The 15328-nt window shown below is 39.5% G+C and overlaps 1 protein-coding gene across 4 annotated transcripts in view; it reads right to left on the bottom strand.

Annotated features, from left to right (window-relative positions):
* Window positions 1-768: 768 nt before the first annotated feature.
* Window positions 769-15328, bottom strand: part of ERI3 (ERI1 exoribonuclease family member 3) — a 922564-nt gene continuing 908004 nt past the window's right edge. For all 4 annotated transcript variants that reach the window (XM_053693395.1, XM_053693393.1, XM_053693394.1 and 1 more), the window contains one exon: window positions 769-3625. In XM_053693395.1, the coding sequence (XP_053549370.1) occupies window positions 3543-3625 (83 nt within the window). In that variant the 3' untranslated portion in view covers window positions 769-3542. The remainder of the gene's footprint in view (window positions 3626-15328) is intronic.

The raw sequence follows: 15328 nt of genomic DNA, 5'->3' as shown, positions 1-15328 counted from the left end.
CCCTTCCTTCTGTATCATACACCTACACAGCCCTTATGACCCCTGCAACACCAGCTTCTATAACATAACCATACATTGCCCTAATACTCCCCTCAAACACAAGGTTTTGTAACATACACTGCCCTTATCCCCACTACAACACCTACTTTTTAAATATACCCCTACACCACCCTAATAACCCCACTGCAATATAATTCATACCCTACATTACAATAATCACAACGCCCCCCATTGTAGTAAATCCCCTACAATGTCCTATTAACCCAATGCAACATCCACTAACGTTTTCTTACCCCATTTGTGTCTAATAACCCAACCACACTGTCCCCTGTAATATTATTCTACACTGTCCTGACACCCTACTACTATAATATCCCTTAAGACCACCTTAATACCCCATCTACAGACAGAGCATGGTAGCTTCAGTGATGTTCTGCAGGAGAAGCCAGGAGCTGTACATCCTACAGCTAAACAAGATGTATAAATGCAGCGTACAGAGTGTAAAACAGAAAAAAGCATGAACCTCGGTGGCACACCTGAAGAATTATATATATACTGCCCAGTGGAGATGTAACTTACCTGTAACTACTATAGGATGCATCTATCCACTAGTCCTCAACAAAAAATAAATTACACTTTTAATCTTTAACATTGAACAGACATACTGTAACTTTTTTCTAGTGATACCAGCTCTGTCTATATTACCAAATCCTTTACGTAAGTGTAATACAATTGCATCTGCCAATGAACAACAATTAAGCACACAGGTTATCTTCATTTATTTTTATTCTTCTTGTTAAGTTTGTTCATTTATTTTTACTTCACTGGAGCAACAACACCCGCCGAGCATTTTATGTATGGATAAGGTCAGTGTCTCGACACTCCGGCCTCGTACCCTTCCCTCTAACATTCCTGCATCACGGGGAGCAGCACGTTTCATCAAAGGTTTATACGTTTAATTTTGTGAGGTTAAAGGGACACTGAACCCAAATCTTTTCTTTTGTGATTCATATAGAGCATGCAATTTTAAGCAACTTTCTAATTTACTCCTATTATCAATTTTTCTTCGTTCTCTTGCTATCTTTATTTGAAAAAGAAGGCATCTAAGCTTTTTTTTTGGTTCAGAGCTCTGGACATTTTTTTTTATTGGTGGATGAATTTATCCACCAATCAGCAAGGACAATCCAGGTTGTTCCCCAAAAAATGGGCCGGCATCTAAACTTACATTCTTGCATTTCAAATGAAGATACCAAGAGAATGAAGAAAATTTGATAATAGGAGTAAATTAGAAAGTTGCTTAAAATTCCATGCTCTATCTGAATCACAAAAGAAAATATTTGGGTTCAGTGTCCTTTTAAGGTAAAGCGGAACAGCCACAAGTCACAAAGTTTAGGAACACTTTTATGAGGTCATGGTGGGAAGAACATATAAACCATTGTGGATAAATGGCTGTCAATAAGTAGGGACTGTATGTACTGACCAGGGTACATGTTGAGAGTTCGTCTTGCTGTCAGCATAAATCATAGGTTTCCTGGCACAGGCTCTGCGGTGCAGGGCGTAACTTGTCTTGTATAGAACTACATTCTATAACATCCAAATTTGTAACTGTAACAGGAATGCTCACATACCCTATAATTCTCAGAAGATTTGCAGGTGAATATACTATAAATCTGCATAGTGTTCCCCAGACACGTGTATCACAAGAGACAAGACAACGTTCAGTGGGACATACCGGGAGTCGTGTTCCATTAAGCCCATGGTTAGAGTGACTTGTTCCCATTCCTGACCTTGACAATGATATAGACACACTAGATTTGTGCTCTCTTGGGGCGTTACACAGATCATCTGAGCAAATATGTGCAGCCATTGTCACTTAACATTCTGGATCTGAATTTTTACTGCACATTGATAATCATTAAAAATAAAAATTTAAAATGTCTGGATCACATGGCGCTTAAAGTGTGCAGTTATATTAAAGGGACATAATACTCATATGCTAAATCCCTTGAAACTGATGCAGTATAACTGTAAAAAGCTGACAGGAAAATATCACCTGAGCATCTCCATGTAAAAAAGGAAGATATTTTACCTCACAATCTCCTCAGCTCAGCAGAGTAAGTTCTGTGTGAAAAATTATACTCAGCTGCTCCCAGCTGCAGGTAAAAATAAAAAAAAAATGAAGAAATGAACAGCAGCCAATCAGCATCAGCAGTGCTGAGGTCATGAACTCTTATTGTGATCTCATGAGATTTGACTTAACTCTCATGAGATTTCATAGTAAGCTTCCTTTACCTGATTGGTGAAATAATATGAGAGTTCACGAGGCTCATCCTTTCAGCTGTCCCAGGACAGACACACTAAAATGCTGCTTAGAAATCCTTTACAATGGGAGGTGGCTGCTGAGGAACTTTTGAGGTAAAATATCTTTCTTTTTTACATAGAGATGTTCAGGAGATATTTTCTAGTCAGCTTTTTACAGCTATGCTGCATCACTTTCAAGTGTTTAAACATTTGGGTATTATGGCCCTTTAACTCACTGCGCTACTGAAGAGCTGATGGAAATGGGTGAGATTCAGGATAATTATACGACAAGCTAGAGCGGGATGTATCACGCCAACCAGGCAACTTGCTTGAGCAATAAAAACTATGCAAAAATCCAGTTTAAAAAACTTTTAGTCTGTTATGTCTAACTGCTCAATATAAAGAATGGCAGGAGAAATTTGAAGCTATACTCTTGTTAGTAGGTCATTAGTTTATAGAAATGAAACGCTAACCGCTCTGCACATCGGAGTTTAACACAATATAAACGGATACAATGCACCATGCACTTGCGCAAAACCAAAGCCCAACAAGTGGAGTCTGAAAAAACTAATAGCAGTAAGCACCCTACTGTGGGCAATGGTGACCACTTAGGAGCTTACATACAGGTGCTTGCATACATTATCCATTACCATCTCACGTTTTTAGTTATTATTTCTACAAAACAAACAGCATTCAGTGGCTTATAAACACAACCAAGCAATTATACCCCCCTGGACCCTCTCATATAAGTCTGAATGCTTCTCAGATACATTATCTCAGAATTACAGGATTTAGCTGCCCACCTGAACATTCTCCAATTAAGTTTACAAATACATCCTGCAACATTTACTTTAAAATTAAGATTTTGCATTTTAATTTCATTTAGTTCTTTATAGTCCTGGACAGTAACAGGAACATGTGTTATGTGTTCCTCCCCGTGGCAGAACATGGAGTAATAGATAGGATGGGGTTTAAGATACCGTAGTACACTGGGTGGGTGCACAGAGCGAGGTGGAGTGTCAGGGAGCACATATACAGGTATGTAACACTTCTCCATGATAGATATCTGAGCACTGGCGATATCCATCCTCCTCCCAGTGGTTTGCCCATTACCCTCAAGCGGTTGTGTCCCTCTACTGAGTCCTGTATTCATTCTGTCCTCCCATGTGAACACACAGTAAGAGAAGCGCTACATGCAGCCTCTAGTCCCATCCCACCCCACAGCCCGGCCCCCGACCACATCAGATGCGCCTGGAGGTTTGCTTGAAGATGAAGCCTCGGTGTGCAAGTGTCTTCATGATGTTAGCAATGTTCCTGCAGTCATCTGAAACAGAGATGGAGGGAGAAGGAAGAAGAGGGAGGGAGGGAGGGGGAAACAGAGAGAAGGAAGAAGAAAGAGGGAGAGAGAAGGAAAGACAGAGAGATCTCATTATTGAAACTGCAACATATAGACGTTATAAATAGTTATTTGGATGCTCAAGGCTGAGCCTTGCTTGCTTGAGTTCTCATTAACACAATTGTACAAATACTTATATATTACACAGACAATAAAAAAGTAGCAAAAGCACCACAATTTCTGCTGGGATTAATTATTTAACTTCTAGAGGTCCGAGTAAGTTTCCCACTGCCAGGTATTGGAAAAGTTTGAATAAATTCCCATTGGATTAACTTGATGTTTAACTGGCAAACTCAATACATGGCATTAGGTTAGGTCACTGTAAATATGCCTGTGTAATAGTCAAATCTGTACATTGCCCTATATGGTATTTTATTATAGCTCTTAGTGGTCATAAATATAAATATATACAGTGCACAGAAAGAATCTAATAAGCTGCTAGGTTCAAATAAATAGCCGTCCTTAATCATAAATATTCTAGTATGTACACTATAAGAATTACAAATATCTTAAATGCAGTAAAGTCCTCTATTCACTCAACACAGTGAATGCACCAGCAAGATCAGAGCTACCTCCGGTTAATAGGAAGGAAGAGGACAGTGCCCCCTCCAGGACCACCCTGGTTCTCCTCTTGCAGGCTTTGGTACACCCGCTGGGACTGTTTGATGAATACTTCTGCTGTATTGAGTGAAGATATGGGATTTACTGCATTAAAAGTTACATATTGCTTTTATCCACTGTAGTAGACACCAGTTCACCAGGTAAAGACTATGGCCTCTAGTTATCAACCTGTCTACTTACCTGCATTCGCCGGCCCCAATATCAACCTGTCTAATCTTCCGCCCCCTATACCGCCGCCACCTACATAAAGTTATTAACCCCTATCCTGCCGATCCCGGACCCCGACGCAAATAAATTAATTGTTTAACCCCTAAACCGCCGCACCCGGAGCCCTCCGCCACCTACATTACATTTATTAACCCCTATTCTGCCCCCCCTACACCGCCGCCACCTACAGTACATTGATTAACCCCTAATCTACCCCCCTTACACCGCCGCCTTAAGTCTAACCCTAACCCTAACACCCCCCAACTTAAATATTATTTAAATTAATCTAAATAAATATTCCTATAATTAAATAAATTAATCCCATTTAAAACTAAATACTTGCCTATAAAATAAACCATAAGATAGCTACAATACAACTATTAGTTACATTGTAGCTATTTTAGGGTTTATTTTTATTTTACAGGCAACTTTGTATTTATTTTAACTAGGTACAATAGCTATTAAATAGTTATTAACTATTTAATAACTACCTAGCTAAAATAAAGACAAATTTACCTGTAAAATAAATCCTAACCTAAGTTACAATTACACCTAACACTACACTATCATTAAATAAATTAAATTAAATACAATTACCTAACATTAAATAAAATTAACTAAAAATTACTAAAGTACAAAAAAAACCACTCTAAATTACAAGAAGTTTAAACTAATTACACCTATTCTAAGCCCCCTAATAAAATAAAAAAGCCCCCCAAAATAATAAAATGCCCTACCCTAAACTAAATTACAAATAGCCCTTAAAAGGGCCTTTTGCGGGATATTGCCCCAAAGTAATCAGCTCTTTTACCTGTAAAAAAAGAAATACAACCCGCCCAACATTAAAACCCACCACCCAGACCCAACCTTACTCTAAAACCCACCCAAACCCTCCTTAAAAAAACCTAACACTACCCGATTGAAGATCACCCTACCTTGAGCCGTCTTCAATAGCTATTGTACCTAGTTAAAATAAATACAAAGTTGCCTGTAAAATAAAAATAAACCCTAAAATAGCTACAATGTAACTAATTCCTATGGGATCCGCCGCCTCCAGGGCGGCGGATTGAACACCAGGTAGGCTGGGCCGGAATAGTGGCGAGCGTACCTGGTTGTTCTTTGATAAGTTCCAAAAGTAGTCAGAGTGTGCCGAACTTGCGTTCGGAACATCTGTAGTGCCGTAACCATCGATCTGTGTCGGACTGAGTCCGGCGGATCGTAGGTTACGTCACTAGATTCTACTTTTGCCGGTCTGTAGGGCTTGATAACTATGGCGAATCAGCCTTGCCACAAATACGCTGCAGAATTCCAGCGTATTTGCGGTTGACGGCTTGATAACTAGAGGCCTATGAGAGCAGTTATAAAACAACTGGGTGGAACAAAAAGACCACAGATGATACAGATGTAAGCTTCATGAAGCCGTACAGTGTAACCACAAGGCAGCTTTGAACACAATGTAGTTGTAGTGTTAACTTACGTTGCCCATGAAGAGGAGACTTCCTGCATTAAATGTTACTCCAAGTCCTGCAGAATACAATGTTCCTGTGTCTGGCAGGCTTTATAGATTCATTATGCAATCCATTTTGTTGAACTAGAATTCACAAGTAGCAGCCCATGCTCATAGATGTGAGAGGGAATAATCACATGTTCTTTACACACACCTGGTCATCAGACACTTCAGCAGATTCAGTGCACATTGAGTCTGAATTCTTGGTAAAGAGAGCCCAGAAATAGAGAAAAGCAGAGAAATATTTGGAATGTTGAGTTCTTTATCAGTGACTGGAAACCCTATATAACTAATAGAGCTTCTGCTTATTTAAATCCACAGAAGCTGACACATCTGAAACCTGTACATTGAGGGCACATGTGCTTATACTGTGTAGGAAACCACTGGAAGGAGACACCAAGGTATTCTATGGAAATCTAGAAGAATTATTGCACCCTTTGCTTTGTTCTCCTCTCTGTTCTTCAACAATTTGAGAAACAGGAGGAATTCCATGTTTGTCTAAAGATATTCAGATCCCAGAATATTCTGACAAAGAACCTCTCCAGCTGATAAATGGCATTGAAATCCAAAGCTGATCTTTGCCAGAGAGGGAATCTTCTAAAATGCTTATTCAGACTCCATTCTCCTTGAAGCATCTGATTAAAGGCGAGATGTTTAATGCTGGTCCTGAGCAATCAGCTCAGATGAACTGTTGTGATGATGCTGATCATAAGATAATTGAGGGCTTCTTGTTTCTTGATATATTTTCTGTCATCAACAAGACATAGATTAAGACTCTGCAAATGCTAGAAGCCATGGAACCATGGCTCCTAATATTGTTATATCAGTCTCTCCTAGCTTTCCAGATTATATTTCATTATCTATCTATTTTTCCACTGGTTTTAAAAATAAAACTTATACGTTTCATACAAATGTATTAACCTCCAGGTGTTTTTCAGAGTCTGCAGAAATTTTCATTAAAAGAACATTTACAGTCAGAAGAGCTTATTTGTAACTCCAAAATTCTTCAAAGGGACCACTCCTGAATACTGAACTCTAACTGAGATGACTGAACACTGTAGTTATTATTTCAACTTGTGCTTCACATTCTTAGGTTAGAGGTTTCATCGTGTGTAAGTGCAACATGCTAAGATCTGTGGAAATCCAGCGGTCACCTTCTTCCGTATTAAGATAGTAACTAAACATACAAATGCACATGTTTAGTACATTGTGAAAACTAATTGTCATGATGTGGCCTCTGTTTGTTTACAGTTGCCTAGTGAAAGTACAGCACACTGAGATCTGGATTTACACAGATCTCAGTGTGTTGAAATTTCTCAAGAATATTTGTGGCTCCGAAAAGAGACAAATGCAGCTTATGGCAGAATATTTCCACATTCATTACGGAACGGAAAAAAAAAAAAACGAATGCACATACCTAGCTTGGCATCCATCATATCATCTTTTTGCTCATTTTTTGTCGCCAGGTTTTAGCTGCAACTGTGTTAATTTTCTGCCCGTTTGTTGGAGTATTCCTGGGTGCGCTTGTCTACTGCTTAATTCTCATTTATTGACCACCTGCTTTCTTGTTGTTGACCACCCTTCAGTTTCTGATTTAGAAATGTATCTGATTGCCAGTTGCTGACTTCTGCTTGTCTTCAAACCACTCACTGGATAAGCTCACCTCTGCTGGTTACTGACCATTCTTTGGATATCAATTCTGTACTTTTGCTGCCAGCCAGTTGCAGACCTTTGCCTGTCTAAAACTACATTTTTCTGAGACCCTTTAGTCACGTCCTGGGACTTATCCAACGTGTCGGGCTTGTGCTATATGTCACTTCTCAGCCACTGGGTCATCATCTGGACAGATGCTAGCCTCACTACTGGAGCCTTACAGTTATACATGTCCCTTTTGAAGTATCTCTATGACTCATTCTACTTTGCTTTTTACTCTAAATAAAAAAAAAAAAAAAAGACAGAGCCAAATTCCAATTTTTGGACTTTGTATGGTTTGGATATATAATGGAGTTAGAAATGAGAGGAAAATAGATTACTGCCCCTTGTTCTCTCTTGAGAGGGAAAAGTACTCTTCTTCAGAGCTTCCAGGTTAGAAACAAACAGTAATTTGCTTCAAGGCGAAGAGAAAACGGTTGATCATTCCAGGGTGTAATCTGTGCTACTGAGATTGCCAATTCAAGTTAACTGAATACCAAAACTTTAAGTCTCTGCTTGTCATCACGTGCAGTGTCAATTGTTGAACAATGCACGTATGAAATTTCCAGCAAGAACTTTGTGAAATGGCACCAAAATGTCTTAAAACATTCTCTGATTTAAACAAATTAGCAAGACAGTTACTGAGGATATAATGTGTGCAGACAGGAAATGCTATGTGAGACTAATAAGCAAAAAGAGACTGCAACTAAGGACAGAAATGAACTCCACAGGGAGCCCAGGGTCCCTTAGAGTAAAGATTCTGGTGATGGTAAATTTGCTTGGGAAAGACCTGGTCTCTATGGTGAACTGGCTTCTACTAGAAGGGAACAAAACATAATTTATGCTTATCTAATAAATTCCTTTCATGGTGGTGAGAGTCAATGAGCCTTGACTTGTGGCACTGAATTCCCAGCACTAGGAGGAGGCAAAGATACCACAAACCCCAAGAGCTTTTAAACCCTCCCATTTCCCTGCACAACTCAGTTTATTGTATAGCGGAGCAGAGGAAAAGGTGAGAATACAATTAAATTTAATGGGGTCTGGTGGACCACCGCCATGAAAGAAAGTAATTAATTAGGTAAGCATAAATAATGTTTTCTTTCATGAGAGTCTATGAGCCTTGATGTGTAGCATCTAATATCCAAGCTGTAGAATCCACAACACAATGGGTGTGACAAAAGAAAAAGGGCAGCTCCTATTTGCCTGACACTGCAGCCTGCAGGGGTTTTCTGCTAAAAGCTGCTTCCTAGGAGGCAAAAATATCAAAATGATAAAATGTAGTGAATATATTTAATGAGGACCAATTCACAGCTTTACAAATATGTTCCATGGAAGCCTCATTTGTAAAGGCCCAAGAAGTAGATACTGATCTAGTGGAGTGGGATATAATATGTAAGTAAGCTTTGTGAATCACCTGTTTTAACCAAGAAGCTAATGCAACAGAACTACCCCCCTTTCGAGGACCAGAAAATTTGACTTGAACTTTCTCTGAAATCCTTAGTCACCTGTAAAAAATATTTTAGGGCACTAACCACATCTAAGATTGTGAAGGAGTCTCTCCTTAGAATTTGCAGGATTAGGACACAAAGAAGGAACTAACATTTCCTGATTTATGTTGTCATAAGAAACAACCTTGGTAAAAAACTTGTATTGGGTTCTGCACACCTTATGAAATGACACAGAGAATTTTCACCACTTTGTTCTAAACTCCACAGGGAGGGCAGGCAGGCCTATCTCTTATACCCTGCTAGGCTTAAAATTGTCACATCTAGAGGGCCAAAGTGTTTTAACTCTCCTTCTGAGGCTCAGGAATTCCTGGAAAAAAGGGGGTCACCTGCCCACAGTCCTGCGCAGGGGCAAGCTAGGGTGGAGGAGGGATGAGATGATAACGTGCTTGATTAACATCTGACAATGTTACTTAAAATGTGACCTGTGTCATCATCTATGATGGCTAGGGCAAATAACAGTTTGAGTCATATGACTTTGTATTTAACAGGTTATCATATACTGAATATAATTGTTATGTATTGGAATCTACTCTTAATGCAAATATGGCAAAAACCCATTAAGGTTAAGGTAAATGCAGACCACAATAGGATGATAAACAGTTATTATGGTTGCCTAGTTGAATATAGTATAAGAAGAATGTTCATGAAAAAACAGTTTGTCTCTGCTCTGAGAAATTTACAGTGCAATGCTAGTTGGTGGTTAGGCTCTCTGTATCTGGAGATAGGAAAGTTTATATTACATTGTGAGAAGTCTTTAGGTTGGTTTAAGCCTGGAAAGAAGTTCAAAATAACACATAGAACATACTTTGAGAATGCATGTCACACTATGTCAACTATTGAACGATATGAAAATGTAATTAATTGTAACAAGGTGATAAATCCTTATTTCTCTCAGATGCAGACTGGGAATCATGTCGGATGGTGGGGTCTGGTGGTGGCTCGACGTGGTGTGAGGCTGAACCGGGAGCATGTGCTTTGCGGTGAGAAATGGTGGTGTGGTGGTTGTTTTTTTTTTTTCTCTCCCCTCCTTCCCTGCTCCCAAATGCGTCATAACCCTTTCCCCACATGATTGCGCAGCGATCACTCAATGTTCACTTTAGATTTAATCTATATTCATGGAATGTAGGGGGAATTCATTCCCCCATTAAAAGGAAAACAACCCTAACTCAGCTCCGGAAAAAGGGAGCGGGAATTGCGTTTCTTCAAGAAACGCATCTCTCAGATATAGAACATGAAAAGTTTAGATCAGACTGGGTGGGGAGGGTTGAATTTGCCTCATATAAAACTGCTAGTAGAGGGGTAGCTATACTCAAAGACCAAGAAGTCAGGTACATAATAGTGCGAGTGCGCATTACAGGGAAAATATACACTTTGTGTAACATATATGCTCCTAATCAAAAAGATAGAATATTCTGGGACTCCCTAGTATCCACGCTCACTCCATACTTGGGAACTCATATTATACTGGGAGGGGATTTCAACCTTGCCCAACCCAACCCCCATTGTGACAGACTAAGAGAATCACGTAAGTTAGCGGGTAAAAAGACCCCCAAGATATCAGACAAATTTGAGCGGGACATTTTTGCTCTGCTGGGGAGATCTCTGGATATTGCAGACATTTGGCGACAACTAAATCCGGATGGAAAGGATTACACATGCATCTCAGGGCTTCGCTCTCCAAGTCCCGTATCAACCTCTTTCTGATCTCAAATTCATTAATCACCCAGGTGGTAGATACTAAAATTGGAGAGGTTATTGTCTCTGACCATGCCCCTTAGCACTTTTCATAATCGAGGATGCACCTGTGAGTAATAGACAAACTTTTAGATTTCCAAAATATTTAGTATCTTTCCAAGAATTCCAAAACTACTTAAACTGTTGGGATGATTTCTGGGCAAATAACATACAACACCTGAACACGCCAGAACTATTTTGAAACACAGCGAAAGCTGTACTGTCAGGTAATATAATTGCCTATCTGTCCCGTCAGAAAAAACAATGTACAGAGAAACTTAACCAACTGAGAGATGGTCTGGCGGAGGTCTACCTTCTGTACTGTACCACTCCCTCTAGTCAGAATTATAGGAAGTACATGGATATAAAAAAAAAATATATGATGCCATGCTAGCTCACCAGGCCTCACAGTCACTCATGCGTACCAGGGGTAAATATTATATATACGGAGATAAATCGGGGAAACGTTTAGCATCATTAGTCAATATAAACACTACTACTAAACATGTGGCCACGCAGAAATCGCAGGGAAAAATTGTGCAGGATTCTAAACTAATAGCCAAAGCGTTTGCATCAAACTATTCCTCCCTATATACTAGTGATCGCCCTCCCAGTAATGAGGTACAGGAACAGTTTTGGGAATCCATTGATGTTTCGCAAATCTCAGATGTGCAAAGAGATAAACTAAACGCTCCCATAAGTAGAGAGGAGGTTAACATTATGTCCATATCGTTGAGTAAAGCCCCGGGCCCTGACGGATTGCCAATTGAGTTTTACTGTCTACTTAAGACACAGGTGACCCCGATACTCACTGGGATATTTGCTGGCTACTTCGAGAGGGAACTAAAACCTACACCTGCATTCTCGGTGGCTTATGTCTCTTTGATCCTAAAACCGGGGAAGGATAGTCTTTTGCCTGAGTCTTATAGGCCAATCTCTTTATTGAACTCGGACTATAAGAAAATAACCAAGCTGCTAGCCGAAAGGCTGAAATTTATTTACCCAGCATAATTCATGAGGACCAAACAGGATTCATGTACACAAGGTGGTCAATGTACGCAGGGTTTTGCTGGTAGTCCAAAACTTTTGGGCCAAGGAGCAGGGGAACGCAGAAAATGGAATACCTGAGGCCTTCCTGCTGTCTCTAGACACAGAGAAGGCCTTCGATTGAGTTGAGTGGGACCACCTCTTTTCTACTATGATCAAAGCCAGTTTTTCAGGCCCTTTTCTGGCGTTTATAAAGAATTTATATCACTCCCCATTGGCCAATATACTCATTAACAATATGTTTTCACAGACATCAACCTACAAAGGGGAACCAGAGAGGACTGCCCCTTATCACCTCTTCTCTTCAAAATAGCCTTAGAACCACTGGCCATTAAGCTGCGACAGTCCTTCCCCGGCATTGATATAGCAGGAGCACCTCAACACCTAGCGTTATACACTGACAATATGCTCTTGTTCCTCCAAGACCCCCAGACGCATGTACCTTCCATCATGGATGCTCTCCGCGAATTTAGCCTTTCCTAGGCTACAAGGTGAACATGCAAAAGTTTGAGATTCTATGGCTCAATAGGAAAGCAGGTTCTGGTGATGAGAACCCTTTCACGGTAGCTAAGCATAATATCACCTATTTGGGAATTAAGATAGCGGCTAATCCTAATAAATTATATTCTAATAATTTAACCCCTTTGTGTGCCAAACTACAAGCTCAGATGAGAAGCTGGAAATCCTTGCCACTGTCGCTTTCGGGAAGGATCAGTCTCCTTAAGATGGTAATCCTCCCCCGGTTGTTATACCCGTTGCTTATGCTCCCCTTACTTTTAACTAAGTCTGACATCAAAATGCTTAACTGCGTGACAAGATGTTTAATATGGAGGGGAGGGATATCACGCATATCAATGGATAAATTGAGTATGGGTTACCTTAACGGGGGACTTGCTCTCCCAGATTTTAGACTGTACAATTGGGCAGCATTAGTTCGCCTAGTAATAGACTGGCAGCTGGGTACCCACCACTTCAGCAGATGCACACTAGAACAAGCAGTCTTAAGAGATATATCATTAGCCTATTTACTGCATTTAACAAATCTACGAACTATTAAAGCCCTAGGTCTGAATATGTTATACAGAGACCCCTTAAAAGCTTGGCAACAAGGGCACAAATTTCTGAAAAAATCGTGTCATGTGTCTTGTTATTTGCCTATAGTTAAAAATCCGGATTTCCCATCGGGGTCTGAGACAAGACCTTTCCTATTATGGGAGAAAAGAGGTTTGATGTCTCTTAAACAATTACTAGACCCCCTCACGGAAACAGTTAAAACATTTGGGACTCTACAGAGGGAACATAATTTACCCAAGACTCACTTCTATGCGTTCCTGCAGGTGAGCCACTACATAGGGGGGTAAGTCAGAGACAGACCAGAATTCTGGGTGGGATCCCCCTTCTGGTTACACAGTCATTATATCAAATTGGCAAATTTTCTCTCTCGGGGATATACCAAACACTCTTGCTTAACCGTCTACTAGACCTACAAACTACATTACAGTCTTGATGGTTTCTGGAAGGGCTCAGGGAAATTACCTGGGAGGAAATACGGGATAGTATGGAAAAGACAAGGAAAGTTACGCTGTCTGCAATGTTCAGGGAATCCCAGGTGCGCATTCTTCATAAAGCCTACCTCACACCAAGAGCAATGGCAAGCAATGGGCAACTAACTGGTCCAACAAATGCATTAAATGTTCGTTAGAATCTCTGAATCTCCTACATTATATGTGGGCCTGCCCATTAGTTAGACAATACTGGGGTATAATCCAATACTGGATTAATACAAAACTACATATTTCACTTACATTACACCCTGGATCTATTTTGTTCTTACAATGGGATCCTCAACATAAGCAACATGATGCACTACTGAGTTTGATAGTATTAGTGGCTAGGAAATGCATACTAAAACATTGGACAAAGAGATTAGGCCACTCTTTTGTAGGTTTCAAGAACATGTTGAAACTACAAATATTTACAGAACAAATGGATGTACAAATGGACGTCCAGAACAGATTGAGTCTGTTTTTGCGGAAATGGCGCAGACTCATCTTAACTAGGAATACAGAGATTGATTCTAATACTATTTAAAGTTTCCGTTATATTCATGGAAGACACATTGAGAGGGGAATGGGATCATCTGTTCTGAATGGGATAACAGACACTGGCGCATCCATATGGCCAAAAACAGACGGCAATACATGACCACACGTTCCCCCCTCACCCCCCCCCTCCATTTTTCTTCACCACCAGTCTCACGGCCAACGACGACGACAATTTCCAGGTTATTTACTTGTTAAAAAGTTGGGTTTAAGTTAGTTTGTAGAATTAAGGAAAAAGAAAAAGGAAGATGCTGAGATGAGATGGAAACACAAAGAGAGAAAGGAAAACCTGAACATAGATATGAAATAGCCAAGAGACAGTCTTCTTAGAGTGGTGTCTTCTTAGAGTGGCCAGAAGACAATTCTCTTGGGCGGATGTTTAAAACGTCAAGGTTTATTATAAAAGAAGGTACAAATTATTTATATGTTGTACTAAGTTCCATCATGATCATGGTTTATATTGTATTATCTGTACAACTGCATGTATGTGATTCTTGTCTCTCTCAACAATAAAAAAGATATTTGAAAAAAAAACAAAACATTGCTACATAAGTTGGGTTAGTAATAAAATATTTGATTTTTAAATTTTTAATAAAAGAGAGAACATCTCCTAATCTGCGATATTAATGCCTAAATTTATACATAAACAAGAAATTACTAGTCAGGAAGAAAAAGAAAAAACCCGGGAAAAAACTAAACTAAAAAGACCACAGTGTCAATAAGCTATAATAAAAACGTCACATTCTATTGAAATGCATACATTGTATCTCATATCGTTGCATGCCCTTTGTGTTTCTAAATTAGGCATTATCATCTCATCCTTATTGTATCATTTATATGTATTGTATTATATTATAGTGCTGGACATTATGTTGTTAGTTCGCTATTCATGACCCAATAAAAACAGATCTTTTCAAAATGTTCTCGTGTGCCTAGAATCCATGATGCTGAATCATACATCTCAAAAGTTCTCTTTATTTTATTCTTTATGTCTATCCATGAAGGAGCCCCTGTCTTCCAATATCGTGCTATACACGTTCTTGTGACTGTGCAAAGTATCCTAATTAAAGTGTTAATGGCTGAATTTTATTTTCTGTTGCGTATATGTAATAAAGCTTGGGATATAGTAAAGTGTATCTCTTCTTCTAGAAGGGCACTAACAAGAGAAGATAATGAACCCCAGACTTTTTTGATTTTATCGCAATCCCCCCAT

The sequence above is a fragment of the Bombina bombina genome, chromosome 10, assembly GCF_027579735.1.
Source record: "Bombina bombina isolate aBomBom1 chromosome 10, aBomBom1.pri, whole genome shotgun sequence".
NCBI lineage: Eukaryota > Metazoa > Chordata > Amphibia > Anura > Bombinatoridae > Bombina > Bombina bombina.
This window is presented reverse-complemented; position numbering and strand designations above follow the sequence as displayed.